Source organism: Primulina huaijiensis, chromosome 15, assembly GCF_012295235.1.
Source record: "Primulina huaijiensis isolate GDHJ02 chromosome 15, ASM1229523v2, whole genome shotgun sequence".
Taxonomy (NCBI): Eukaryota; Viridiplantae; Streptophyta; class Magnoliopsida; order Lamiales; family Gesneriaceae; genus Primulina; species Primulina huaijiensis.
This window is the reverse complement of record NC_133320.1, coordinates 25,023,092-25,049,874: the sequence shown is the minus strand read 5'-3', so window position 1 is coordinate 25,049,874 and position 26,783 is coordinate 25,023,092. Positions and strand designations below refer to the sequence as shown.

At 35.1% G+C, this 26,783-nt stretch overlaps 2 protein-coding genes and 1 pseudogene across 5 annotated transcripts; 2 read left to right on the top strand and 1 right to left on the bottom strand.

The window, feature by feature from the left end:
• The first annotated feature begins 742 nt into the window (after window positions 1-742).
• LOC140958475 (uncharacterized) lies at window positions 743-1,932 on the top strand. 2 transcript variants are annotated; one of them, XM_073415926.1, is made up of 2 exons: window positions 743-1,450; window positions 1,727-1,932. In XM_073415926.1, exon 1 carries the CDS (start codon window positions 813-815, stop codon window positions 1,431-1,433), a length of 621 nt encoding a protein of 206 aa, XP_073272027.1. In that variant the 5' UTR covers window positions 743-812; the 3' UTR covers window positions 1,434-1,450; window positions 1,727-1,932. The 2 variants fall into 2 exon arrangements, with proteins under 2 accessions (XP_073272027.1, XP_073272026.1); XM_073415925.1 differs by having other exon boundaries at window positions 757-1,438.
• A 1,788-nt stretch (window positions 1,933-3,720) lies between these two features.
• Window positions 3,721-12,750, top strand: LOC140958637 (uncharacterized). 3 transcript variants are annotated; one of them, XM_073416156.1, is made up of 15 exons: window positions 3,721-3,879; window positions 4,076-4,109; window positions 4,277-4,474; window positions 4,578-4,714; window positions 4,829-4,978; window positions 5,693-5,794; window positions 7,442-7,606; window positions 7,736-7,846; window positions 9,385-9,482; window positions 9,735-9,858; window positions 9,977-10,066; window positions 10,990-11,034; window positions 11,123-11,443; window positions 12,209-12,414; window positions 12,487-12,748. In XM_073416156.1, exons 1-14 carry the CDS (start codon window positions 3,835-3,837, stop codon window positions 12,233-12,235), a joined length of 1,647 nt encoding a protein of 548 aa, XP_073272257.1. In that variant the 5' UTR covers window positions 3,721-3,834; the 3' UTR covers window positions 12,236-12,414; window positions 12,487-12,748. The 3 variants fall into 3 exon arrangements, with proteins under 3 accessions (XP_073272257.1, XP_073272258.1, XP_073272260.1); XM_073416159.1 differs by having other exon boundaries at window positions 3,795-3,879; window positions 4,218-4,474; XM_073416157.1 differs by lacking the exon at window positions 5,693-5,794 and having other exon boundaries at window positions 12,487-12,750.
• Window positions 12,751-14,439: 1,689 nt separating this feature from the next.
• Window positions 14,440-26,763, bottom strand: LOC140958636 (putative clathrin assembly protein At5g35200; annotated as a pseudogene).
• Window positions 26,764-26,783: the final 20 nt, after the last annotated feature.

Here is a 26,783-nt window from a genome sequence, read left to right as displayed (position 1 = left end):
TATCTAAAAAGCCATGAATGCAAGTTTTATTAGGATTTAAAACTTAATCCTGATTATATATTGAAATTAATGATGATAATTACAAAAAAAAAATTAAAAATAATTCAGTATCAATGACTCAATGTGCCACAGTACTACTGCAGATTTCACTAGATTGAAATAAAAGATTATATGTATATAGACAGAATACGAAAACAAATCTGGCTTTCACCATATCTTTTAGGTTATCACTTCATAATCAAAAGCAAACTCATATATAACTAAAATAAAAAACCATTGGTATCATATGAGACAATCTCATTGAGATTTATCTTTGAGATGAATCGAGTGTAAAATGAATTTTTTGACATAAAAAATAATATTTTTCATGAATAAAATCGAGTAAGAGATCTGTCTCATCAGATTAACTTATGAGACTGTGAAATTTAAAATATGTATCAAACTCAGATATATATTTATATGTATATATAAATGAATTTTCACTGCAGTTGCCAACTGGCGAATTTTGGCAGCTGCTTTGGCAATTCACGTGAGGTACTTGCACCACAGTTCCTCTGTAATGGTATATATATTGTCAAGCAATTAACGTGCCATACATAAACGAAATACTTATATATTTTAAAATTACATCACTGAACTGAACTAATTAATATATATATATATATATGGTATATATATTATTTAATGAATTTATACTATATATCAGCAGTGGAGAAAATATAAAATATAATTGAAAAAGAGTGCAAGATTAACTCTATATAACAACTGAATGTAATTCCAGTCCTTTGCACCAATCACATTCCATTACCAATATGGAGAACTCCTCCAAGATTTTAGCTCTTCTCTTCATTTCCATGCTCGCAGTCTCCACAGCAACCACCACAATCAAACCTGACTGTGCTAAACCTAAACCAAAACCAAAACCAAAACCACACCCGCCCAAAACCCCCACCCTCCCTCCTATCGTTAAACCACCCATAACCCTCCCACCGGTGACCGTCCCTCCTATCGTAAAACCACCCGTAACTCTCCCACCGGTGACCGTCCCTCCTATAACCCTACCGCCTGTTGTGAACCCACCGGTTGTTCTCCCTCCGGTGGTGGTGGTGCCGCCCGTGCTGACACCACCAACCACTACACCTTGTCCCCCGCCACCATCTCCAGCGAAACCGGCCACCTGCCCCATTGATAGCTTGAAACTCGGTGCTTGTGTGGATCTTCTCGGTGGGCTGGTGCATATAGGGTTGGGTGACCCTGCTGCAAATGAGTGCTGCCCAATTCTTGGAGGGCTTTTGGAAGCAGAAGCAGCAGTTTGCTTGTGCACTACACTTAAAATAAAGGCTCTGAATCTACAAATCTACGTACCCATTGCTCTTCAGTTGCTTCTCACCTGTGGGAAGACGCCTCCTCCTGGCTACGCTTGCTCTCTCTAGTTCCAGTTGAGTATTATGTACGAACATTAACACACATACACACCATACAGAAACCAAAGAAAAAAGACATGCAAACTATCGGCTTCATGGCCACCTTTTTGGCCATGTCAATCTAGCTCCCTCTATATTTTATAGATAAAATTAATTAATTTTCTAATATACATATTTTTAGTTATTTTAAATGCAATATTCTTCTGTTTATTGAACATTCATTATAATATATACGGTAACGATACACTCAAATTTTTCGATTTATTAATATTGATTGGTATGTTTTGTCTTGCCTTATGCAGGTCTCTTACTATAACATTGATTCAAGATTACACAGAGACATGAGAGGATGTCGGTCGAGTCTTGAACTTCATTCGATTTCCATGTTGTTGCATCTTGTTTAATTTCCTTGTCTTCAAATGTCTTTTGTTAATTTTAAACACCATCCATTCTGTTAACGTTGTTTCCTCGTACACAAGAAATGAATCAATCCATTTTAGTTCTCCAATTTAATTTGTTGCACTTTTTTCGTTTTTGTGCTAATATATCACCAACACCCTTCCCTCCCCCACTAAAATTTTCAAAATATTACACAAAAAAGTTGAATTAATTTTTAATTTTCGAAATATCACACAAAAAGTTTAATTTTCACGCTGATTATTATAAATAGCTCGAAATAAAAATCAAATCGATACTTTCATGTGATTTCAAGATGAGCTATAAGCCATTGTTATACTACCATAAACTAAAGCAAGAGCTTTTAAAGAAACAAGTGTAGATGGGATATATATATCGAAAATAATAATGGCATCTACAACAAAATTGACTTAACATCCCTCCAAAAATACATTCGTCTCAAAAATCTAGACGCTAGCTATTAGTAACTAAGGAGGATAAGGTAGTGATAAGAAATGCTCAAAAAAGTGATTATCAGATTTTCTGTACAAAGTTTTGAAAATTTTATAAAGAAAATCTTATAAATTTTTTTTAAGCATTTACAAATACTAGCTGCCTAGCTAAATCATGTCTATCAAATTGGGCCGATAAAATCTGATTCTGTTGCTTGAACTATGTATCTTACAAACCTTGGAAAGGATGAGTAAGATTAAAGGCAAACAAAAGTGACAAAATATTAACCATCAAGCAGAAGGTCCGACTTTATTTGCAGTTTCAACTAATTGCATGGTACAAAGCGCCGTGTGCCTTACTGCGCTTTAGATCCTGATAGCTAGATTAGCAAAGTAAGATAATCTTTGCCGCGAGCTAATATTCATGGCTATCTTAAGCTTCATGAGTTTAAAAGCTTGTACGCAACCTTGTAAAGTTGAAATAAAACCTTAAATCATATTTCGCTGATAAGGACTGATCAGTAGCTAGCTTGGCTCCTCGAAAGAGCATCGGAACATGGGGTGCGAGACCGATGTCGAGGGAGCGTCATCGGTACGAGGATCCATTTCTCAACACTGCCAATCTTTCTGCAGGCAAGTTCCAAACTGACTTAGGCAAAGCTGAGGTGGCATCAAGGAGAAGAAAGCAACACTAACATTTTAACCCGAAAAATTGTGAGTTGCATTTGTTTCGGTACCCTGACCTGTTGTAATTTTCACGAAGAATCAATTTATCACGTTTGCTTCATCTTCGATTTTTAGACTGATATGTTTTTAGAATTACTGGCACTTTGTCACTCATGACACACACAGACAAGAAGATACAATGTATCATTTGAGATTTTTCGATTAACCTCCCCCGTATTTATTATGTTTATTTATTCTTCACTTTTCTCAGGTAAATTTCAAATTCATTAATGAATAAAAAACACCTACTAATTTGATAGTTCTGGTGCTTGATCTTAAATTATCCAATAGTCTGAATTGGTGAAATTCAATTTGACTTAGAAAATATTTTTATGGGTTTATATAATGTTTTTGTTATAAGATTATATAATAATAAATAATAAAAAAAAGAAGATAAAGTTATCAGTTTAATTATTTATTTTTTAGATATTTTAAACTATTTAACATGTGGGGCATCCAAGTTCCTGGCCGTGGGCCTAATATTCGACTTTGTGAAGAATTCGAAACAAAATCTTCGTTAAAAGCATTTATTTAGATGGAAGAAATTGAATATGATAGAAAAAAAAATATATGATTATTAAAATGTTAAAATAAAAATAGATAAATAATAACAAATTTGAGATAAATCGATAAATTAAGATTTTACACTTTTAATAATAGAAATAGATAAATAATAATAACGTCAAAGGTTAATTAAAAAATATATATTCAAACCTCTCCTCCTAAATCACATCCTATTACGATACTGGGGAGTAAAATACAGCACCGAAAGATCGTATTTTTTCGCGTGGAATTGTCACAATGCGATCAAAAGCGAAAAAAGTATAATTCCCTTGATGGCCTATTTTCGCAGAAGGCTCTTTTCATTTTGTTCTCTTCAGGTAATTTCTCCATCTATTCAAAGATGCAATTTTTTTTTTTGGATTGTATTCATAATTGTGAATGTTTTATTTACATGAATTGAGGGCATTGAGTGGTAAGCGGGTTCACTGCAATTTCAAATACGCTGCGTTTGGATGTGGATGGAGTTTGGTGGGTATCGGTTTCTGACAGTCTTTTTCTTTTCTTATACTGCAGAGCTCGAATCTTTGTCGTTCTGGATTTTTGAAAGGTTTCTTTTTTCTCATTCATTATGTGTTTGTATGCGCTGAATCATCGAGTTCTTAGTTGAATTCCTACTATTGTATTGCCTTTTGACTGTATTTTGTGTTTGAAAAAGGCTAACGTTTTATCCGACAAATAATGTGCGTCCTATTTATAAATGAATTCTATTCATAGCGGTCGGAGAAGCCTTTAAGCAGAAATTCAGCTCAATTGTCACCTCACAGCCAGGAGTGCAGAAATTGGAAGAACAGGAGGGAAACCAGATTTTGGAGGATGAAATTGTCAACATTAGGCAGGAATTTGAAGCTGCAAGAGAGAGATTTCTTCGAATACCTGATGCATTGAAGGAAATGCCCCGAGTGGATCCTAAAGGTCAGGAGCATTACCCTGCTCAAGTATTGAAAAATCCTGTTGATGGGATAGTGCATTCACATTAATCTCTGAAATGATGCTACTTTGGTTTTGAAATTTTCAGGCATATATGTAAATAAAAACTTGAGGTTGAATGATATCAAAGTATACGGGTTTGACTATGACTACACATTGGCCCACTACTCTGCCAATTTACAAACTCTAATATACGATCTTGCCAAACAGTATTTAGTTAATGAGGTTTGTTACTGTTTTTCTTTTAACACATGATACACGTACCGATTAAGTCCACTTTTTGCGTGCTTTATTTGTTGGAAGCAACTAGTGCTCTTGGCTCTCTGTGGGTTGTTTCAGTTTAGATATCCTGATAGTTGCTTGGAGTTCAAATATGATCCTTCATTTCCAATAAGAGGGTTGTACTATGACAAGTTGAAAGGATGCCTCATGAAGCTTGATTTCTTTGGATCAATTGAGCCTGATGGGTGCTATTTTGGAAGGCGCAAGGTATAGAGTAGTGATATTTCCTTATTTAGTGTCTATCTCACATGAGAGCATATGCCGAAAGGCAATTGCATCCCTGGATCATTACTTTTTTTCTCTTCCATTAATATCTTTGATTTTGATCTTCACATATAAGATCGCCTATTGATCTATACCATTTGCCAGCTACTTTCTAGGTTGACATCTATTCATCGTAGTTGTCATATTGTAAATTGTTCATGAAATGTGTAGACTGAACAGACATGTTAATTAGTGGTAAAAAAAAATCCGCTCCATTGAATTCTTTGGATTTCAAGTATCATGAAATACTTGACAGACTGAAATTTCTGGTTAGTTTATCCTGAATGACGTGCTTATCTGATCTATAACTTTTCCTCAACTTCTGATCACTGAAATTTGAACCTACAGGAGAAGGATTCAGTTTTTATTGGGACCCCAGTTTTTTGTGTTCTCTATAGTTTATGACATTTAAAGCTTCTATTGATCTTCAATTTTCTGCTCCTTCCATGAATACTATGCTTCTTGATTTCCTTAGGACTTAACAAACCAAAGCCCTTTAAAATGTACAGGAGGTTCTATCAGTTTAATCCCGCTTCATAAAAAAGGATGATGTGAACATGCTACCTAGTGAGCCTACACTGTTTGAATATCTCAAGCGAAATGGAGCTTTTAAGTTAATTGACAAATAAAATGATATAAACTCTCTGTATATTGCAGTTGAGCCGATCAGAAATTAATGACTTGTATGGCACAAGACACATAGGCCGTGTTCAGGCTCGAGGACTTGTGGGTTTGATGGATTTCTTTTGCTTCAGTGAGGTTGTTTATTAGTCAATTCTTTTACGTAGTAGCTTTATAGCTTTGTGTTTTATGATTCCATTTTCTTTTAAAAACTTATTATGCCGTTGATCTACAAGTTCTACTTTGTTTTGAAGTTCATCATTTTTAGGAATGTTCTTTATGTTTTAAAATTTAGATCGATCTCTTCTCAAGTTATTGTGTTAAAAGGTTGCTGACGTTCAAAAATATTTGTTTCCGAAATATTTTGGATGTTCTTCTTTTTAGTCTATTTTGTTTGAGATTTCTTTTGAACGAGGTTAAACCGCCCTTGATGGCCTTTTATTATTCTCTAATATGAGTACTTTATGGTATTCATACTTGCATGCAGGCATTTAACTTTATCATTTTCGTTTTATTATTTTTGGACATCATGTATTTTCTCCCATTTTCACCCATCATTAATATCTTGAATGAGTTGTCTTTAAAAAACATTGCCTATTCACCCCCATAAATTGTATAGAGATCAATTCGCCATGAGTCGAAACCCAAAACCATTATTTTAGCTTCATCCATGACTTCTGGTTGGTTTCTTTGAGTGTTCTTCTCTAGACAGTTGGTGGCGTATGACTGAGGATTATGGGGACTGAGAACAAACATGTCTACATTTGAGGATGTTGGTAACTCTTATCTTGAATTGAACTGGATGCAGTGCTTGATTTCTATACACATAAAAAAAAGCAGGTCTTGCGGAGATTGGAGAAAGGAATGGCAAGTCACTCATTTGTTTATGAGCAGATTGTTTAGAATTATCTAGATGGAAAGCTCATTCATGTAAAAACTTAAATCATGTAATAAAATAATTTTTGTTTGCCTCTCTGCAGTGTTCAAGTAGAATGGATAAAGGAACATGTAATATGAATAGTTCATTTGACTAATGAAAAATTTATGAATTCAATTTGTCAAGTATTTAGGTAGTCATAATTACTGAGCGCATGATTCTCATGGATAGTTTGATCTTAGTTTTATGATGAATACTCTCTACATCGTTTATAATACGATTTGCAAGAGAATTGTTGTTTTCATTGGCTGACAAGTTTTTACAAGTCAGAGCCTGAAGTTCATTATGAGCTCTGTATGCTACTTAGGCAATTGATATCAACAGTTTCTTAGATATTGAGGTTTATGTTGATACTGAAATTAGTGAAAAATATGTTTTCAGCACATTTTGGGCTAATGCGTATTGATTAAATGGCACGAGGTGATGCCAGAGGCAGCTATTTGCTTAGCCGACAAGGCTGATTTTTTATGATAGTTTTGTCTCTTTTACTTTTCAATCCTCAATTGTTTGTGTATTTGTTGATGTACTTTACTACTTTTCCTGGTTTAACATTAATTCGGCATGGCTGGTCTATTTCTCTGTTGATCTTAAACCCTAGGGTATTTAGCAGTGGGATGATGTAGATTTAGTAATAATAATATTCAGTATTTCGTCGAACAAATAGAAGCTTCAAAAGGTCAATGTTAAACAATTAGTACTACTCCTGTGTAAATAATTATTATATGAGTGATGCTTTAATTATGGCAACTTGTGAACCTGTTGGAACTTTTAAACCTTTCTTCGGAAGGGCAATTTCATTGTCGAATCAGGCTCATTTGTGTGAACGATCTGGTTTTGTTGTGTTGCAGTCATGTCTTATTGCTGATATCGTACAACATTTTGTCAATGCTAAGCTGGAATTTGACTCTGCATATGTCTATCAAGATGTGAATCAAGCAATTCAGCATGTACATCAAAGTGGGTTAGTCCATAGAGGAATTCTTTCTGATCCAAATAAGTACCTCGTAAAGAATGTATGTTTTATTAATCTTGTTATTCATATTTTCTATCTTCTTATTAGTGTTGGCAAAAAAAATTCTCATTATCAAGGAAGATAGTGCAATTGTTTGCTCAGATTATTGGCCACTCTGTGACAATTCCAGGGTCAACTTCTACGCTTTCTAAGAATGCTAAGAGATAAAGGGAAGAAGCTTTTCTTGTTGACAAACTCTCCGTATTACTTTGTGGACGGAGGAATGCGGTTTATGTTGGAGGTAATTGTCATATCAGTAGACAGTAGGATTCCGATAAAGTAGAAACAATCAATTCACTCCTTGATTTTCACTTTTCTAATGTTTAATAGTAGATGCTGTAATGGTGAAAGAACTAGTTTAATTTTTTTTATCGGGTTGAAACTTTTGATGGTGGGTATTTTGGTGCATTATAAACAATCAGAGTTTATTCATTCTCGCTCCATAATATTTCTGTTTGATTTCGTGTTTTTACTTGTCTGAACCTTTTCACAAATGAATTTGATAACCCATTGAAATTTTGGCTCTATGACCATTGAGATGATCTTCAATGGCCTAACACCGAACACGTAAATGAATACTAAATTTTTCCACAGAAGGGGATATTTTTTTCCCTTTTTTTACATTTCTTTTGTACTCATTTTTTTCAAGTGTCCATCTGTTCCCTGCATGCAAAGTGTTCTTTGTGAGGGAGACTAAGTGTTAGTTCATCCTATGGTTCGACTAGTTGTCCGAGGTTGTCGTTAGAAATAAGTCTTCCTGGTTACTTTTTGTCATCTCAAGTTTTTTGGTTAATAAATTATCAGTAGCACTTATAAGAGGATAAGTTTGAAGAATCGTTTTAAAAAATTTTGAGGCTGCACACTCTTATCTTTTCAGCATGAGAAAAGTGATTTTTATTCATCAAACAATCTGAGTTTCTTGATGCTCATGGTGGCTTGGAGAACTCTTCTATTTTTGTTGATGCTCTTGCCACTGTTTTTCTTTCTTTTTGTTTTTGTCTAATTTTATTTTAGTTTTGATGCATAATTACTTTGCCAGACCCACTGTTTCTATTCTGTTTTTTATTTTTGTTTTTCCTATTTTTTGGGTCTCCATCATGTATTACCCCTTTTGTTTTATCAATCCTTCCAATCCTATAATCGTTGCAGTAAGTCGCATCTCATCCAAATGGCATAATAAACAGAGCTATCCTTTTTCTTTTCACCCTTAAGTATAAATCCGCCCTTCTGTTTATATTTAGGAATCAACTTATCCCATGTCCTTTTTCTCGCACTGTAGATTAAGAGAATTTAGTCAATTTATATGCAACAGATATGATCTTTTCTTTTTTCTTGGGCACCAATCTGTGTGTTCAACTGATCCTATCAAACTTGTAGGCATGCCTATAATATTTGGACTAACTAATTGAAACTAAGTTAGATTATGGATTGCTGCTTATCTCAATGAGAAACAATTTTACGATAATATGTTGGAGATATGTGTCTACATCGTCTCTGCTGTTCAATAGATGAAGCTTTCAACCATAAGACCAGAAATTTTTTATGTGATTGACAAATTTTCAGAACTTTGTACAGAATGGATATCTCACCGTCATTGTGTAGAGAGCATTATGTCATTTTCACTACCAAGCTAGGTTTATCTACTTTTCATATTTGGGAGCATTGTTCTTAGCTACAATACATGTAATTTTGTTTACCACCTATTTCGTTTGTCATCTTTGTATAGAAATAAAAATGCTAGAAAAATGTAATTGGTGTCTTTTGTTCCTGAAAAACTAGGACTCATTGCGGCACCAGGACTCTTGGAGGGAACTATTTGACGTAGTGATTGCTAAAGCCAATAAACCAGAGTTCTACACATCAGAACATCCATTTCGGTCCTCTTCTCGACCCTTCAGTACTTCTATAATTTATCATATACTTTTATTACTGAAAAAACCAAGTCTGATGGTGTTACCTGTTAAGCCATTCCATTGATCTATTTCATGTTGAAACCATATTAACATCAGTGTAAAACTGACTGGTGAAAACAATTTTTCGGTTTCCCACATATACCTGTAGATATTAGCCATTCCTACGAAATTCCTTTTGCTTCGTCTCTCTTTTTCTCATCTGGAACTTCTATGTAGCTGTTACGATGAGGAGAAAGATACTTTGGCGTTTTCAAAGGTAGATGCCTTTTCACCCAATAAAATTTATTACCATGGATGTCTGAAGACTTTCTTGCAAATAACAAAGTGGAATGGTCCTGAGGTATGATATTTGGATGAGCTCTTGTTGAGAGTTCTATTATAATTTTTTAATTTATTATTGAACAACTTGAAGTTACAAAAAGTGAATTCCTTGTTATTAATTTTCTATGGAAATCTAGGTGATATACTTTGGGGATCACCTCTTCAGCGACCTACGAGGGCCTTCAAAATCTGGGTGGCGTACAGCTGCCATCATTCATGAATTGGAAGTATGCCTCTTTTCAAGTTGGCTTGTTACATACTTTGAAGCAATTATGTTTTTATGATGTACATGTGGGAGTGTGTATGTGTTAGATTGTCGATGCTTCATGGTGCTTCTCTGAGAAACGTGAGCCAAGTTGCATGAGCTTTCATCTTCATTTTCTGCAGGATTTTCCCTTGTTAAAATGATGCTTATGAATAGGAAAACTATATGTCTGTAGGAGGTTGTCGTTTAAAGGAAGGGAAATTAACACCATTATTATAATTGATATAATTACAGCTATAAACTAGTTTCCAGCTGCTAAACTAAGAACAACAATTTTTTTTTAAAAATGATTAGAATTTGCAGTCTCAAAGATTACATGGTACCGCTATTTGTTCCTGGTTGTGGTACTCCTTTTGAGGTATGCTAGCCTGTAGATGTGAATGTTTCTGTATCCCAAAACAGTTTGTTTCATTGTCCATTGTGGTTGAATTTGTCAACTCCTTGAACATTTTAGGTATTTGTAGTACTGGTTTTCATGTTCATCCTGTTGCCAGATTTTGTCATCAATACCTCAATGAGCCAGAGATTGAAAAGTAGACTTATATTTTGTTAATGAGAATAAATCTAGATTAAAAAACGCCAAGTGCAGTCTATGCATCTGAGCTAGTTTCATATTCTAGGAATCCAGTAGACTACTCTCCTTGAGCCATTTTAGGTCCCATGATATAAATGTTCACCAAATGTATCCCAAAAATGTGTGCTGAATTCTTGTCTGATGCACTGTTCTTTGTGGGCGTGACTGAACTTCGCACTGAACTGAAATTCTCTCTTATGAGGTTCATATGAGGATGCAAAAATCCCTTTTGTAAAATACTCACTCATATTTGTCTGATGGCCATGTTTGATGCGTGAACAGTAAATAATTTCTCTTTTACTTATTTACAGAGTGAAATACAGATCCAGAACGAGGATAGTTATCGTTTTGAACAGGTAACCCTTCAAATGGGGATATCTTCGACTTTCTCCAGTTTTCTCTCTCTGTTATTCTGAAACAACTATGCATCCTCTTCTCCAACAGGCCAAGTTTCATATAATACAAGAGCTTCTCGGCAAACTACATGCTACGGTAGCTAAGAGTGGAAAAAATGAAGCATATGCATCTCTTCTTGAGGAGCTGAATGAAGAGAGACAGAAAACGCGCAACATTATGAAAGCCATGTTTAATAAGTCATTTGGAGCTACATTTCTGACTGACACAGGTCAAGAATCTTCATTCGCATATCATATCCATCAATATGCCGACGTTTATACCAGCAAACCAGAGAACTTCCTGTTCTATCCACCTGAAGCATGGCTTCATGCCCCTTTTGACATAAAAATCATGCCACACCATGTGAAGGTAGATTTTTTTTATACTGAAGATGGAAAAGGAAAAGAGTAGTTGCATAATCGTCGTTAATTATTCTTTATTATTTTCATGTCAAACAGAAGTGTGATGTGAGTTATCGATTATGTCATTTGTTTTTTGGACACAAACTAAATCAGAAATTATCTTGTACACCAACAGAAACTGTAGGATGTTGCGTTGGTTTTAGGGACTACATTGTTTCATGATTCTCTATTCAGGTCAAACATGGAGATTAGGAAGGAGTTTTGCTGATATTGGTTCTTTACGTTAGCATCCCGTTGCATCTTTTGTAACATTAATTCTTCACTGCAGTCCCTTCTGTTCTTGTTAACTCGGATGTAACGGAGCAGATAAATTTGCAGGGTTTAACCATTTCTTTCAACTCATTGATGCATGTTCTGTATTATTACACTAATTCTTCACTGCAGTCCCTTATGTTCTTGTTAACTCGGATGTAACGGAGCAGATATATTTGCAGGGTTTAACCATTTCTTTCAACTCATTGATGCATGTTCTGTATTATTATTTGATAGCGGCATTTAGAAAAAGTTGTGCTTGTTTAAAATCCTCCTGACTAATGAAGCAAATCTAGAAGAAGACAAATTCCTGCAGTAGCTGGCGTTATTTGGTGCTCTATTTTTTATATATTCTGCTCAAGATTTTCAGTTTTTGGCAAAATAAACTTTATTAGATATTATGTTACTTGTTCTCATTATTGCCTGTGTTTTCTAATCAAGTATGATCACTTCCTTTCAGGTTTCTTCAAGCCTGTTGAGAACTTGATTCCTTGTCATTCCACCCGTCTGTGTGGAAATAGAACTAAAATAAGTCATACTCTTCCTTCGAATCTCTGGTAGCTGATATACACATTGAGACTCCTTTGATCGAAAAAATTCATGTCAAGCTTATAATTCGTCATCGATGGCCATGACTAACAAAATCCGACGAGCGACGATCAAATTGTAAGTTGTATTACCCCTTATCCTTTACTCTGTAACTTGTAATCGATCGTGAAAGATATTGTGATTTGTTAGGATACAACCAAGAAGACGAAACACAAGCTGAGAGACTTGAGGACTACCAATCTCCTACTGATACAGAACACTCTTATAAAATAGAGAAAATAAGTTCCATTGATTTTGACACTTAATTTGAACAATAATATGAATTTGTTGTGACAGACTGGACCTTCTGATGTTGAATAAAATATTGTAGATGAAGTATAAATATTTGGTTTTCATTCTGTGGGTAAATTCTATGTTAACCATTAAACAGGCCCCACGATCCAATGGATATCAGGGAGTATTTATTCCCGTGTGGCGTGTAGGATAGAAGCAGCCTGTTTTACCATCACTAATGCGTACGTGCATGTGCTGCCTACTTCTATAGTTGTTTTTTTGGGAATAATTTTTTATTATTTTGTTATAGTTTAATTAATATTGAGATAATAAAGAGCTATATTAAATATGTACTTTTTAGATATGACGTATATATTTGAACTTTTGAAAATGGGTGGAAATATGGTAGGTATCGGTAAATTACAAACGTATTTGAGTTTTAAATTATTATTTAATAAATATTTATTATAAAAATCTATTTTCATTAAATTTCTATATTTCTTGTCACTACCATTTCCGTTTCTAAAGTTTTTAAAAATTCTAAAATGTTTTCTTGAATCTCATCCAAATTTTTGAATTTTAAATGATTATATCATCATTAATATAAAAAATTATTATAAAAATTCATTAATTAAAAATAATCACAAAATATCATATATATATATATACACACACACACACACACACACACACACACACACACACACACACACACAGGCAATACTTATTAAGAGGAGCTAGTGATTATTATACATAATAGTCCTAATCCTAATCCTAATCCTAATCCTAATCCTCAATTCTCGTTGCCATAAATTAGCTAACCGAGGAGATTGTGCTTAATAATAATTCAAATTAACAATATATACGACATGGTATGTTATATTATTTTGTAAAAATTAATTAAATCTCAACAATTATGGAATTAATTCTCACTTCAGGTTCCATTTTGTATATCTATATATAGTCCATTCAACAAACGATAGGCAACCAAAGCATACGTAAATTTGTTACTCTCTTCCAAAACATATTTATATACAAATTACAATAAGAATGATGTCTGTCTCTTCCTCGATCTCTTGCCTTCTCCTTTGCCTCATTGTTTTTGCATCAGGTAGCATCCATTTACAAACCATATATATGTTTGTGTGTGTATATACATACATATATAGATATATAAACTTGAAGAAATAGAAGAATAATAACTTGTACTTATATCTCATTTCATTATACAAATAAATTTTAGAACACGCTCACTACATGCTATTGTACGTAGTTTATTCATGTGAAAATGCTTTCCTTCACTTTCTGACTCTCACACACAAAGAAAAGAAAATTTGTTCGTGGCCAACAATTTTTCACGAACACACACATACATACATATAAATTTCTGAAATTTTTTTTAGAAAATTTCTGAAATATGAAAAATATATAATGCAGCGAGCGAGATGGTTGTGGGGAAAACATGCCAATGCTCAGAAGGATATGGAATATGTGATGGGATCGATTGCATAAAGAGAAGTGTTGCAAAACACGCCCAGGTGATTATGTAAGAGCCGCTTGCACTCGTGCTGGAGGCCCTGTCATACCCCAATGTCTTTGCGTTTATCGATGTCCTTGCCCAGTTTAAAAGACAGTTCACTGAACTTTTCGTGCTGTTTTGAATCCATATGATATATGGATAAATTATTTCAATGAAATTAGTGGTAGCCTGGTGAACTTTCATTGTTTCTCCATTTATGTTTTTTTTGTATGAGCAACTTCTAAATCATTGAACAACTACTGGAAAAAAAAATCCACCATTTGCCATTAGTATATAAAACAAAGTAGATCCACTATGGTGTAGATGTGATGAAAACCAAACTTCCCATTAATAAAAATTATTTAAAGAACCAAAAATCTAGTAACTAATTCCTATGAAATTGAAAAGCAAAACATGAAGCTTCTGGAGTAGAACTTTCGCCTCCACATCTATAACAAAATATTTTATTTTTCACATTCAATGCTTCACAAATGGATTATAGCTTTGGCACAATTGCTTGTGGTGCTAGCAATTTGAACACCACATCTCAATTAACTTAAAAGGAGGATGTCAATATCATTTTGAATTACTGGAAACGTTACAACGTTTTCAAAGAAAGAAAAATTGAAGCAAGAGTATCAAAACTCTTTTATCAATATATGTGCTAAATAAACATATAGGTGTGCGATTGAGAAACTAACCATAAACATGTGATGGACTTTTAGATCAAGCTTGAGTTACAAGACTGACTAGGAGGCGGACAAGGCAGTGAGCCTTGCTCCATGAAAGGATTTGTGAACGGGTTTGTGGAATCACGACCAGATGTTTGTTCGTGCTGCTGACGTGGCTTTATGGGATCAACTTGCTCTTGTGGGATTTCAGCTATCTTCATAAAATCATGTCCATCGGTTGATAACTCTTGTTGCCGATGTGGCTGTTCTTGGAATGGTGTTTGCTGTTGGAAAATTTCATGCATGTAGTCATGATGTTGCTGTTGCTGTTGCTGTTGCTGTTGCTGGATGAATGTTTCTCGATGTTGGGGGATTTGAGGCATCTGCATAAAATTTGGCTGTGGTGCCTGGCTTGTGGTGTAGAGGGTTGTCTCTTGATTGTAACAACTGGACTCGAAAGGATTTGAAGAGACCATCCCCACATGATAAGATTCATTTTGACTAGTTTTAGCCAACGCCATTTCATATAGACTGTCAAGTGTTGATCTGTCCAGCACATTAACCTGTTTTTTTTTCACATTGAATTGGACAAGAATCAGGAGTATCTTGAAGTTTTATGGAAAAGATATCAAATTAATGCAGGAAGAACACAACGAGAACTGTTTGCCCCAAACTCAGTGTAAGACGCAAAAGCATTCACTCATTTGCTTCATCTCTAGTTCTCTCCAGAGAAGCACCAAGGTGCACTGTGGGTACTGATGAACTAGCATTTAGACCCAAGGTGAGAGCACTTAAGCACACTATTCTCAATTTTAAAAAGTATAAAAACTTTGTCACAGAAAGAAAAACCACGACTCATAAGAGGAGCTTAAACTGCTGCAAGCCTTTATAGCACCAATTTAAGGTACACTTTTATTTAATGTCCCCATCCAACATCGAGTTCTGGGAGGTGTTCATGATTTATAAGGTAATACAATGGATTCAGCTGGCAATTTAGATTAATCATTCTTGTATGGTGAGGATGTATCTGAAGTGAATGTGAGGGTAGCCATCTGTACGTAGTTGTGCTCGAGAAATCATGAGTATGAAAATTCTGTAATGCCTTGAACCTAGATGTGAGTTGAGCACTGATAACTTTGACTTTACCTAACATGATGCATGATATAATATGAAATAATCAGCTATTGTAATTGTGATTGTTCGGACATCATGAACAACAAATGCATATTATGCATTACACAGTTGTAATTATGCAACAGAATCGGGAAGAAAGCGTGACAAAATAAAAATAGAAAGATTGCTTATTGTGCTGCAATCAGTTCATATATCCTTGTAGGCAACTGGAGTAAATATATTATTACCTTAGTGTGTGCAGCAAAAGATTGCAGCACAATAAGCAATAGTTCATATATCCTTGTAGGCAACTGGAGCAAATATATTATTACCTTAGTGTGTGCAGCTAAAGCTGCATCAGAATGTGGTTCTCTTACTAGTGCAAGCTCCCAACCAGCTGGTTCACTTGACAACTCTGAACTACTTGTGAGATTAGATGCTCCTTCTACACATGATATGAAATGATGACATCATGCTTTCTGACTACTATTAGGATTGACGAAACACATAAACACAAGAACTACCTAGTGAAACACTGGGGGAAGCTTGTTCAGCCAATTCAGATGCTTCCTGGCATGGTTCATCCCAGCTCTAAGAATACAAGAAACTTGATACGGTAAATTACTATAAACTATCTGCATTTGAATTGATCATATGAATCAGATATTCAATACCAATAGATCGGGAATCAAAGGAGCTGCTTCAGCATCGGTTTTTTGGTCCTTGATAGAATCTACAGATGGATGAGATCCCTCTTCAGTATCAGTATCCAAATTTGATGTCGGCTCAGTCACTACTTTCTGAATATGATTATCTTCATTCTGATACGTGAAGGAAAAACCATTTAAAATATGATTCACGGGTATGTAAGGAGCAAATAATCTATTGAAACATTTTCATGGGTGATCAGGTACTCGTTGGTTCCTTTTGTTTGTGGATGATCATACTATTGTTTCATGGGTGTTCCTCATGAAAGACAAGTTCGAAACAACTTCCCTATTGAAACATTTTCATTCAATGATTCAAACTCGGTTCTCTGCCCAAATATAAGTCATCCGCACTGATCGTGCTCGTGACTACTTTAATTATGTGTTGGGAAATTATCTGGCCTATCGTGGGATTGTCCATCAAAGTTCTTGTGTCGACACATCTCAACAAAATATGGTTTCTTAACGGAAAAATCGCCACTTTCTCAAAGTTATTCGTTCTCTTCTATTCACACACACAGTACCTCGTCATTTTTGGGATGATGCAGTACTCACTGCCACTTACCTAATCAATCTTATGCCTTCCAGTGTCCTCAACTACAAAACCCCTATCGAGGTCCTTCTGGAACACTTTCCTCAAACACATATCCTAAACTCTATTCCCCTCAAAGTCTTCGGGTGTTCTGCCTTCGTTCATATACATTCCCAACATCGTAGGAAACTCGACCTGCGAGTTATTAAATGCATTTTTCTAGGGTACTCCCCCAACCAGAAGGGCTACAAATGCTAATGTCCGATCACCAAAAAGTTTTATCATTCTCTTGATGTCATCTTCTTCGAAAACGAACCCTTCTATCCCAATTTATCCATTCTGGGGAGAGCAACATCAATGGTGGAAGTGGAAATGAATCTCTAAATTGGGATCCCAATTCATTTGCCGACCCAATCTCTGTCAATCCAGAATCTAACCACCTACCAACTTCCTCAAATATACCCCTCAAGGTTTATTCAAGAAAGAAGATCATCCAAATGGACAGACAACAAGACACAACACTTAGTCAGCCAGTCCAAGACTCATTTACAAGACCAATTACCAATGAAAAAGACCAAGGTACTGCTGAACTTGACAGTAATTCTCCCATAAGAACAAATGTGAAATTGATGAGAGGCATGTTGCATTGAGAAAGGGAAATAGAACATGTACCCATCACCCGATATGTAACTTTGTTTCATTTAAATCATTATCTCCTGCATATCGTGCCATTGTGTCCAATTTGGATCAAGTTCAGGTCCCAGGTTCAATCGAGGATGCACTCAAGGGTCCTTTGGAAGTCTTCCGCCGTCGATGAGATCAAAGCACTAAAGAACAATACATGGAAGATTACTAAACTTCCCCCCGGTAAACGAATGGTTGGGTGCAAATGGATTTTCACAATGAAGTATAAGGCTGATGGAAGCATTGAACAATACAAAGCACGACTTGTTGCTAAGGGATACACTTAGTCTTACGAAATAGATTACCAAGAGACCTTTGCTTCGGTAGCAAGACTCAACACCATCAGGGTACTCCTATCAATTGTCGTCAATCTTGACTGGCCACTATTCCAACTGGATGTTAAAAATGCATTCCTCGATAGGAAACTGAATGAAGAGGTATGCATAGATATTCCCTCAGGGTTTGTGACAGAAGCAGTGAAACACAAAGTGTGCAAGTTGAAAAAGTCCATATATGGTCTTAAACAGTCACCTCGAGCTTGGTTTCATCGGTTTACCAATGTGTTGAATAAACAAGAGTATTTACATTGTCAAGTAGATCACACGTTATTCGTCAAGCACACCGAAGGAAGGACTACTGCTCTCATAATCTACGTCAATGACATCGTTCTCACGGGGGAGAGTGAACTAGAAATGACTCGCATAAAAGGATCTTCTCAAAGGAATTTGAAATGAAAGATCTAGGTAAACTTAAATATTTTTTGGGGATGGAAGTGGTGAGATCGTTTCATGGAATTTCAATCTCGCAACGAAAATATGTTCTAGATCTACCGAGATAGACCGGAATGTTGGGGTGCATACCAGTTGACACTCCAATAGACCCGAATGTGAAAATGGGTATGAATCAAGATCGATTGCTTGTTGACAAAGGAAGATACCAGCGATTGGTTGGAAAATTGATCTACCTATCACACACTTGACCTTACATAGGATACATCGTAAGTGTTGTCAGTCAGTACATGACTAAACATACTGAAGAACACATGGAAGCGGTATACCGAGTGCTACAATACTTGAAGGGCACACCTGGAGAAATATTGCTCTTTAGGAAGACTGATAAGAGTAAGATTAAAGACTTGGGCACAGGTCAACCCCAAAAGCTAGCTAAAAGGAGGAGGATTACCCAAGTATACATAACGGACTCCCATGGACTTTATTCAGTCGATGTAGGACAACTAGCACACATTTTTCATGCCCATGAATGAACAACTAAATGATAGGTGGCCTAACTATAGGCAGTCCAACACATAACAGTGGACCTTGGCTCCGATACCATGTTAAGATTATGAACTTGGGTATATCTCAATCCCAAAAGTTAGCTCAAGAGAGAAGGATAGTCCAAGTATATATATAGAACTCCCAAGGACTTTATCCAATAACTTTATCCAACCGATGTGTTACAACTAACACACCCCATCACGTTTAGGAATGAAAAACTGGAGCGTAGAGATATTAACGGGTGGCCCAACTATGGGCAGTCTAGCACATAACGGTGGGTCTTGGCTCTGTTACCATGTTGAAATTATAGAGTTAACCTAACTCAACTCCAAAAACTAGCTTAAGGGGAAGGATTGTCCAAATCTATGTATAGAATTCCCAATGATTTTATCTAACAGATGTAGGACAACTAACACACTTTCTCACGCTCAGGAATGAACGACTGGAGCGTGGAGACATTAACAGGTGGCCCAACTACTGGTAGTCCAACACATAACGGTCGGTATTAACTCTGATATCAAATAAAAATTANTTAAAGGTTCTTAAATGTTTTGAATAATTCAGGCACTATTACATACTGCTTTCCAGGGAAGCATCAAAGCTTGTGGAGCATCCTTTACATACTCCTCCATGGCTGTGAGAAATGAAGGGGGAGGCTGCAGTGTTTCAAGCAACATTTGGAGTTAAAGGAGTTAAATTCGATTATCTGAAAGAACAAAACATGCAACGTGTAAAGTCGCATACCTGCTCAATTTTGACGTACTTCTGTCTTCGACCAAAATCAACGCTCCTGCACATCTCATAAAAGTTTGACAACCTCTGTGCCTGCAGTATTGTGCCCAGCATTGAAGTAGCATACACCTATGGTGCTAAACATAGTTTGATTGCACAGTAAACTAAGAGGGACAAAACCTACTTGGTCCCCTGCTCTTCGATAAATTTCAAGTGCTCTGACAGCATCATGTCGTTGCATCTCAAAATACTGTAATGAATACATGCCACCGATTCTTTGTAAAGAGATGTATTTCTGCCCTTTATGGAAATACAAAAAAAACTAATACATACTTTGTCAACCAAATTGAGTACTCCATCTGTTATTGCCACATAAAGCCTCACACTTTCAGCTGCAACCTGAAGTAGCAGATTGAAATTCAAGAATTCATATAGATCAACAATGAATGAAAATATGGCAAGGAGATCAGTCTTAACAATAAATGCTCACAATTGAAAGGGAGTACTGAATCATGAAACTACACAAAGCTGCTCCACCTGGCTGCACAATTGCATGCAATCAACATATATTAATTTAAAAAATAAAAATAAAAATCGCATGCAAGTAACTTTAACAAATATTGATAGAATAATATAAATCATAGAACTCTCACTAATTGACAATTCTGTACCTGGCAAGCAAGAAGGCGAAAAAGCAGTTGCTGCAAAACAGGCAATTGCTCGAGCAAAGCAGGAATGTCAAACTTCTTAGTTCTCTGTTAAAAATACATTTAGCTCACAGCAAGGAAGTGGAACATATTATCAAAAAATCTCATCCATAATTCATAGTAGCTTCCATGTCAGCACAAACTATCAAGTGGCAAGATATAATTCAGTCACACTTCTCAAGCCACCAAAAGGGAAGGAGATGAGCTGGGAGCTACAGCACATATAAAGATTAGACTCCTTCAGACCTATTAAATAGAAAAGGAATACAAATAGCTGCCACAGTTGGCTATTGGCCTGTGAGCTATAAATGATTCAGAGACATGGAAAGGACGTATACAAACCACTCAGCAATTGCTGGAGGATTTATTTTCAGTCAATCCATTCCAGAGTCAGTGCCAGAAAACTATTTTTACCTTGAAGTTACCTTGTCTTGGTAAAATCCAAGAGTACAGTAAAGGTAAAATAAGTAACATAAACTTGTGGAAAAGTGGGTTAAGAAATGCTAGCCAAAACAACAAAAGAAAGCAAAGAAAAGCTACATAGTGAATAAGCTTTATGGAAACAGAGAATAGCATTAAATTTAGAAAGGAACAATGAAATTCTCCAATAATATTATAAATATGCTGTACCCATAAACAAATAATTGCATCAGTTTGAAGTAGATATGTTGCAGAGTATGAAGGTAAGAAAACATAAACAAGAGGAATGCAATGAAGTGACTATCATTCAAAAGATTTCATTTTTACAGTTAAATTCAGATAAACAATGTAAAGACAGTAACTTAAAATAAAATTGTCAAAAAAAGATAAAATACTTGCCGAGTGATCTCTGTAGAAATCGTATTTGAGAACACGAAAACATTCCAGGCATTCTTCAAGATACAAAGCATATGTACGGATCCAAGTAGAATTGTCCCATGCTTAAAATCAGAAAAACCCAAATAGTAAGTTCCCAACTGTTAACATTTACGATTTCCATATGGAAAAGAAAAATTTGTACCACTGGGACTCGATTCATCCTTGAAGTGTAACAAGTTTAATATATGACCTCTGCTACTGTTATAACAAATTAGTTCCTCACAAAATGAAGGATCAACCTCCCGCAATGCACGATGTATAACAATCAAAGTTTTTAGTGCAACCTGAGAAAAAAATGGAATAAATTTCTCATCAGAAGTTGAAGAATACATTAAAACAGCAATTTACGAGTAGACAATCTAGTAAGGATAAATATTTTGAATTGATTCAACTATATCTAACACACATAAAACAATAAAAGTGAATACAATGATGGAGGATGAGAGAGAATCAAAGCATTGGTCTGTGCACTACAGAGATTAAGAATTATTAAGGTTCAAACAAGCACTCCACTCGCAGTCTGATTTCAGCTAAAGTGTTCAAATTGATAAAGGAAACAAAAAGTTTCCCAATAAGCTAATGACAATGTTCAATTCCAATGAGGAAATTGATTTGAGTTACTTAGACCTTTTAGCCCGTGTTAGAATAAGAACATTAATTTTGGGCTAAGTAAGATATTACTTGGCTTCCTTGGTGACAAAAAATCTTAAAGGTGCCATGTGGCTAAAATTCAAAAATACGAGTGAATATTAGAAAATAAGATGGGGGTCAAGAAGCATACCGCCCAAGTACGTGTTTTTCCAAGACGCCTTGCAAGTGCATCTATGCAATAAACAACATCTGCTCGAGGTCTAGAACCAGAAACTGCACCAAGAATAGCTGACAAAAAATAACAGAAATCTGCATTTTACATATGCCTGAACTCCAAGGTGTAAATCACTGACTTTTTTATCAAGAAAATAAAATAAAAGGAAACTGAAGCACAATATCTGGAGACCAATAAACCAAGAGTTGTGGGCAATGATACATCCAAGGAATGGAAATATAATTCAAAAAGCTCTAAAAAAGAATTGTCTGCTCACTTCTCACATGCTTCTCCTTTGGCAATGCTTCAACATGGTTTGTGGCTTTCAGAACAGCAACATCTAGATCCTGTAATACATAATCTTATGTTTTCCCTTCGAAAAATAACGGTATCAAGAAAATGAATTTACAGCTCAAGCAACACCTTATAAACACTATTGACTTTGGCCATTCCAACCATTGTTGAATCCTTAAGAGCTCCCATAGCTTTTCTGAAATTTTGCTGGCCATTACTTCCAGCTGCCATTGAACGAAACTCCAAGGAACTGACTTAATGACGTCCTTCTGCACTAAAATTTGACGGTAAACATATGGAAAACAACAGCTAATGTCATCCATCTCAAAATAACAATAATCTTCTTTATCAATAAAAAATGTTGAGATGATGACATCTGCATTGCAAAAGGTAAGAGTATTTCATAATGTAAGATATTGACACCCAGATGCCAATGATTAAGCCGTTCAGCCCATCCTCTTTATTATTAATTTATTGATCTTTAAAGTTCAAGCTTTCTGTCTTCCCAAATTGAGGGTTTTCAAATTCATCACTTATTTGAGTGCAATCCAGGCGCAACGGTTAATATTCAGTAACCTTCATGCACGCAGTAATCTTAATTTCACATGTTCAATTCCATTTTTGTTTTCAACTCGTCTAAATAAAAATCTTTTCCTTGGCGTAAAAATTAACATAAACATATAATGTATCGTCACACCATATAATATTGAACATCTCTCAATAAAATAGCCCGAACCCAAACATGAATAAAACGATCAACTCGATCCTCAAATTCCTAATAATCGACATCATCATAATATAACAAAAGATAATCAAATTACTGGAACGCAAAACACATCGATAGAAAGATGCACATACATTCAACTAACACGCAATTGCACAAAAAAGAACACCCAGCCATTCAAAGGAAAAAAAAAAGGCTAGATAATTATATGGTAATCGAAAAACGCGCACCAAACAGATGCATATGCAGAGATTGAGCAGTGCCACGGTGATTTACCTTTAGGTATTGACCGCCGGCCTGAAGACGGAAATAACGCCGTTGAATGAGTCGAAGTTTCGGTTATCGTAAAGGAGATCAAATCCAGGGAGATTTTACTCCCAGCGCCGGAGAATACAGTGATAAATTGCCCGCGAGGTTGTTTTGTAACCGAAAGATTTGGGTGTATGAGCATTGACCAAAAACAACGTCTCTGTTTCGCATGTCCACTTTATTGCGTTGCATGAATTGTCCACAGGTTGTTCGGAAGAAATTTATTCATTTATTTATTTAGGAAAAATTACATTTATTATGTATACAACAATAAATATACATTTAAATAGTGTACCAATATTCTATCTATCTATATCTATAATCTATAACTCTTGTTATGTAAGAGATACATAATGGTCTCTTGATATGCCAAATTTTAAATTATAAAATAAATCAATTAAATTATCAAATTGTAAACCCAAAATTAATATTATGTCTAATTTGGGAACATTAACTTTATGAAAAAAACTTATTAAAAATTAGAAAATTTTAAATTTCATTTTAATTTTTTAAACAATTTTATTTTCACAAAATTTCAACTTGACATATACACAACGTGTGAACACAAAGAGCTAATAACTAATGTGTGTGTATATATATTATTTCTCTCTACTACATAATAACACATCGACGGCTTAGAATAACTATCTTACTCATTTTAATGGATAGAGAAAAATACTGCTTTTATTCAATAAAAAATATTTTAAAAACCTATTTTACTCAATCCTAAAAATAACTACATGATTTGTTAATATAATTAAATACTTAGATATATTCAAAAAAATCAATAACTTAATTTTTTTAAAAGTGATTTATATTATACTAAAAATGTGTGCACACGAATTATAAGACATAGGAAACAATGATTACATGAAACAAAATATCGCTACATCATATCGACGCGCATATATAATTATATTGCATGCACATTATACCTGAAATTACGTTTTGAAATCTTAACTAAGAGGAGGGGAAAAAATCTTGCAGACAAAAGAAGGGTCTGTTTAGAAAACTCGAAATAAATATAAATCTGAAACAAAAAGAAAGAGAATGATATTTTATCGACAGAAAAATGTGCTCTTCCATTATAAATAGTAGTCAGAAATATAAATTTAGGGGATGGACGGCGCTGCTCGACAAGATAGAAACTACTACTTCTTTCTCCTGGCTCGTATATGCAAAAAATAATACCCTCGTTTTCCACCGATAAAACTCTAAATAAATTAATGAAAAACTATATAATCACATAAAAATATCAAGAAAACATTGCCATCTCAGTCATATATATTATTCAAAACCAGAAACATCAACCTCCTGACAGCGTATCAAGCCAGCAGCTCCGCCCTAGCACAGCCACTTCTTGCACTCTTTGTTCACATTCCATCTGACCCTGTGCATTGACACTATCTTGGGAGGGAAAACTTGGATTTCATTCACTTTTTCTTAGAGTTACTACTTGAGGTGTAAAAGGTAAGTGATCATTAAGGAATCCCTCCTGGGTATGTTTAGCCAAAGCACGACATTGCTTCATGCAGAAAATAAAGCAAAATTTATTCCTGAATCCAGCTTAAGACTTAAAGTCAACTTCACCCGAAGCTCTCCCTCTCTACCACTTCATAAATCAATGTCATTGGATGAAAAAATATTGAGAGTGTATAAAAAAAAGTCTCAAGTCACTGATAGTTCGATCACTAAAATCATTGAAAGGCAAACATCGCATAATGAAGACATATAATTTCCTCCAGTATGATTCAGCCAAAAGTTCAGGATTGGAATATGGTATTGTATAAAACTAGTTAAACTATTGCCACGTCATAGAGAAAGAGTGTACATAAAATAAATACCATTAGTTCCAAATTACCTTTTCCTATCACCGCATTTCAAAATTGAACATCTAAATACTGGTTGCAATTTAATGAACCGAGGACCGACACGCTCTTGGCAATCAGGATATACAAGTTTCACTGTCTGAGGAAGGGGAACCTCCCAAGTCCCACCTGCATTTGATACATGGTACGCTGAGAAACTCAATTACAACAAATACCACAATGAAGAATGACTTAATGTAGGAAAATGTGCTGAATAAAGAGCTATTACAATTTATGCAATCATACTCAGGCTGAGCATGCGAGTTACAATTTATGCAATCATACTCAGGCTAAGCATCTCTCACATTCAATGAGCTGATTAAAGAACTATGACAATTTTATACAATCATTCTCATGTTGGGAATATCTAAGATAAAGAGGCAAGGTTGTGCCAGTATAATCATTATATCTTGCAAGCAAGTACTAGCGTACAAGGGTCCTTGCGACACGTCTCAAACTTTGGATTTTTGTAAAGTTGCAAGTTGTGTTGTTTCATATTCATGATGCAATGCCTCTTTAAATGAGCGGGGACATGAAGGTATTAACTTTTCTTATTTGAAAAAAAATGATGTGGAGGTATTTGACTGGATATTGCGCCTGAGGGAATTAAAAGATGCAACTTAAAAAGAAAGGAAGCCTAAAGGAACAAAATAAAAAAAACCACAAGAATGAAGTGATAATAAATTATGGGCAATTGATGCTAAACATGAAGACATCCTTGTAACCCAGATGACTATGAGAAAAATTATTTTTTGTAGTGATTTGACGGAGTATACAAGAATTACAACTAGAGCCTTTAAACATAGTATGCATTCGGCTTATAGCCTCATATTTTAGGAGACAATCATCCAAGAACTCATAGTTCGACAAACGATTTCTAAATTTTTATATTAACGTCATCTATGCACCATATTTCATTTCTCCAGAGAATCCAAATAAACAATGTAACAGTCTAACAGATAGTGCACAATATAGAATCTACACACAGAGTGATCTCCACCCAATTCAATGGGAAGTTCAAGTCACAAATAACTTATTCATTCCACTAGGATATCGTACATATGTAAATAAATGAAAAAAAAAGTTAAAATTTAGGATTCAAATTCCGGAGCCTGTGGAGAGTTGAGAAAACAAAACAGTGGATAGCTTAACAGTATCTTACATTTCTAACGCACCATTTCCAAGCAAGACAGCAAGATAACCCATTCCTTCACGGATTGAGGGTCACAACCATTATATGGCCGCCACTTTATATCCCATGCAATTTTCCCATTATGAGCTAAACACAGCATCATTCTAGGCAAAGCAACAACCTTCGGAACAAAGTATCTAGAAGTATCACAAGAACCAGTACAATTTATCTTATTGTGGGGCCTCAAGGAGGAATTCATTAGATAGCTTGCAGACAATGAA

Coding starts and splice junctions, on each gene's coding strand:
- LOC140958637 (XM_073416156.1), top strand. CDS start 3,835: ATGGCCTATTTTCGCAGAAGGCTCTTTTCATTTTGTTCTCTTCAG. Junction 9,483..9,734: donor ACATCAGAACATCCATTTCG/GTCCTCTTCTCG, acceptor ACTTCTATGTAG/CTGTTACGATGAGGAGAAAG. Junction 11,035..11,122: donor ATAGTTATCGTTTTGAACAG/GTAACCCTTCAA, acceptor CTTCTCCAACAG/GCCAAGTTTCATATAATACA.
- LOC140958475 (XM_073415926.1), top strand. CDS start 813: ATGGAGAACTCCTCCAAGATTTTAGCTCTTCTCTTCATTTCCATGCTC.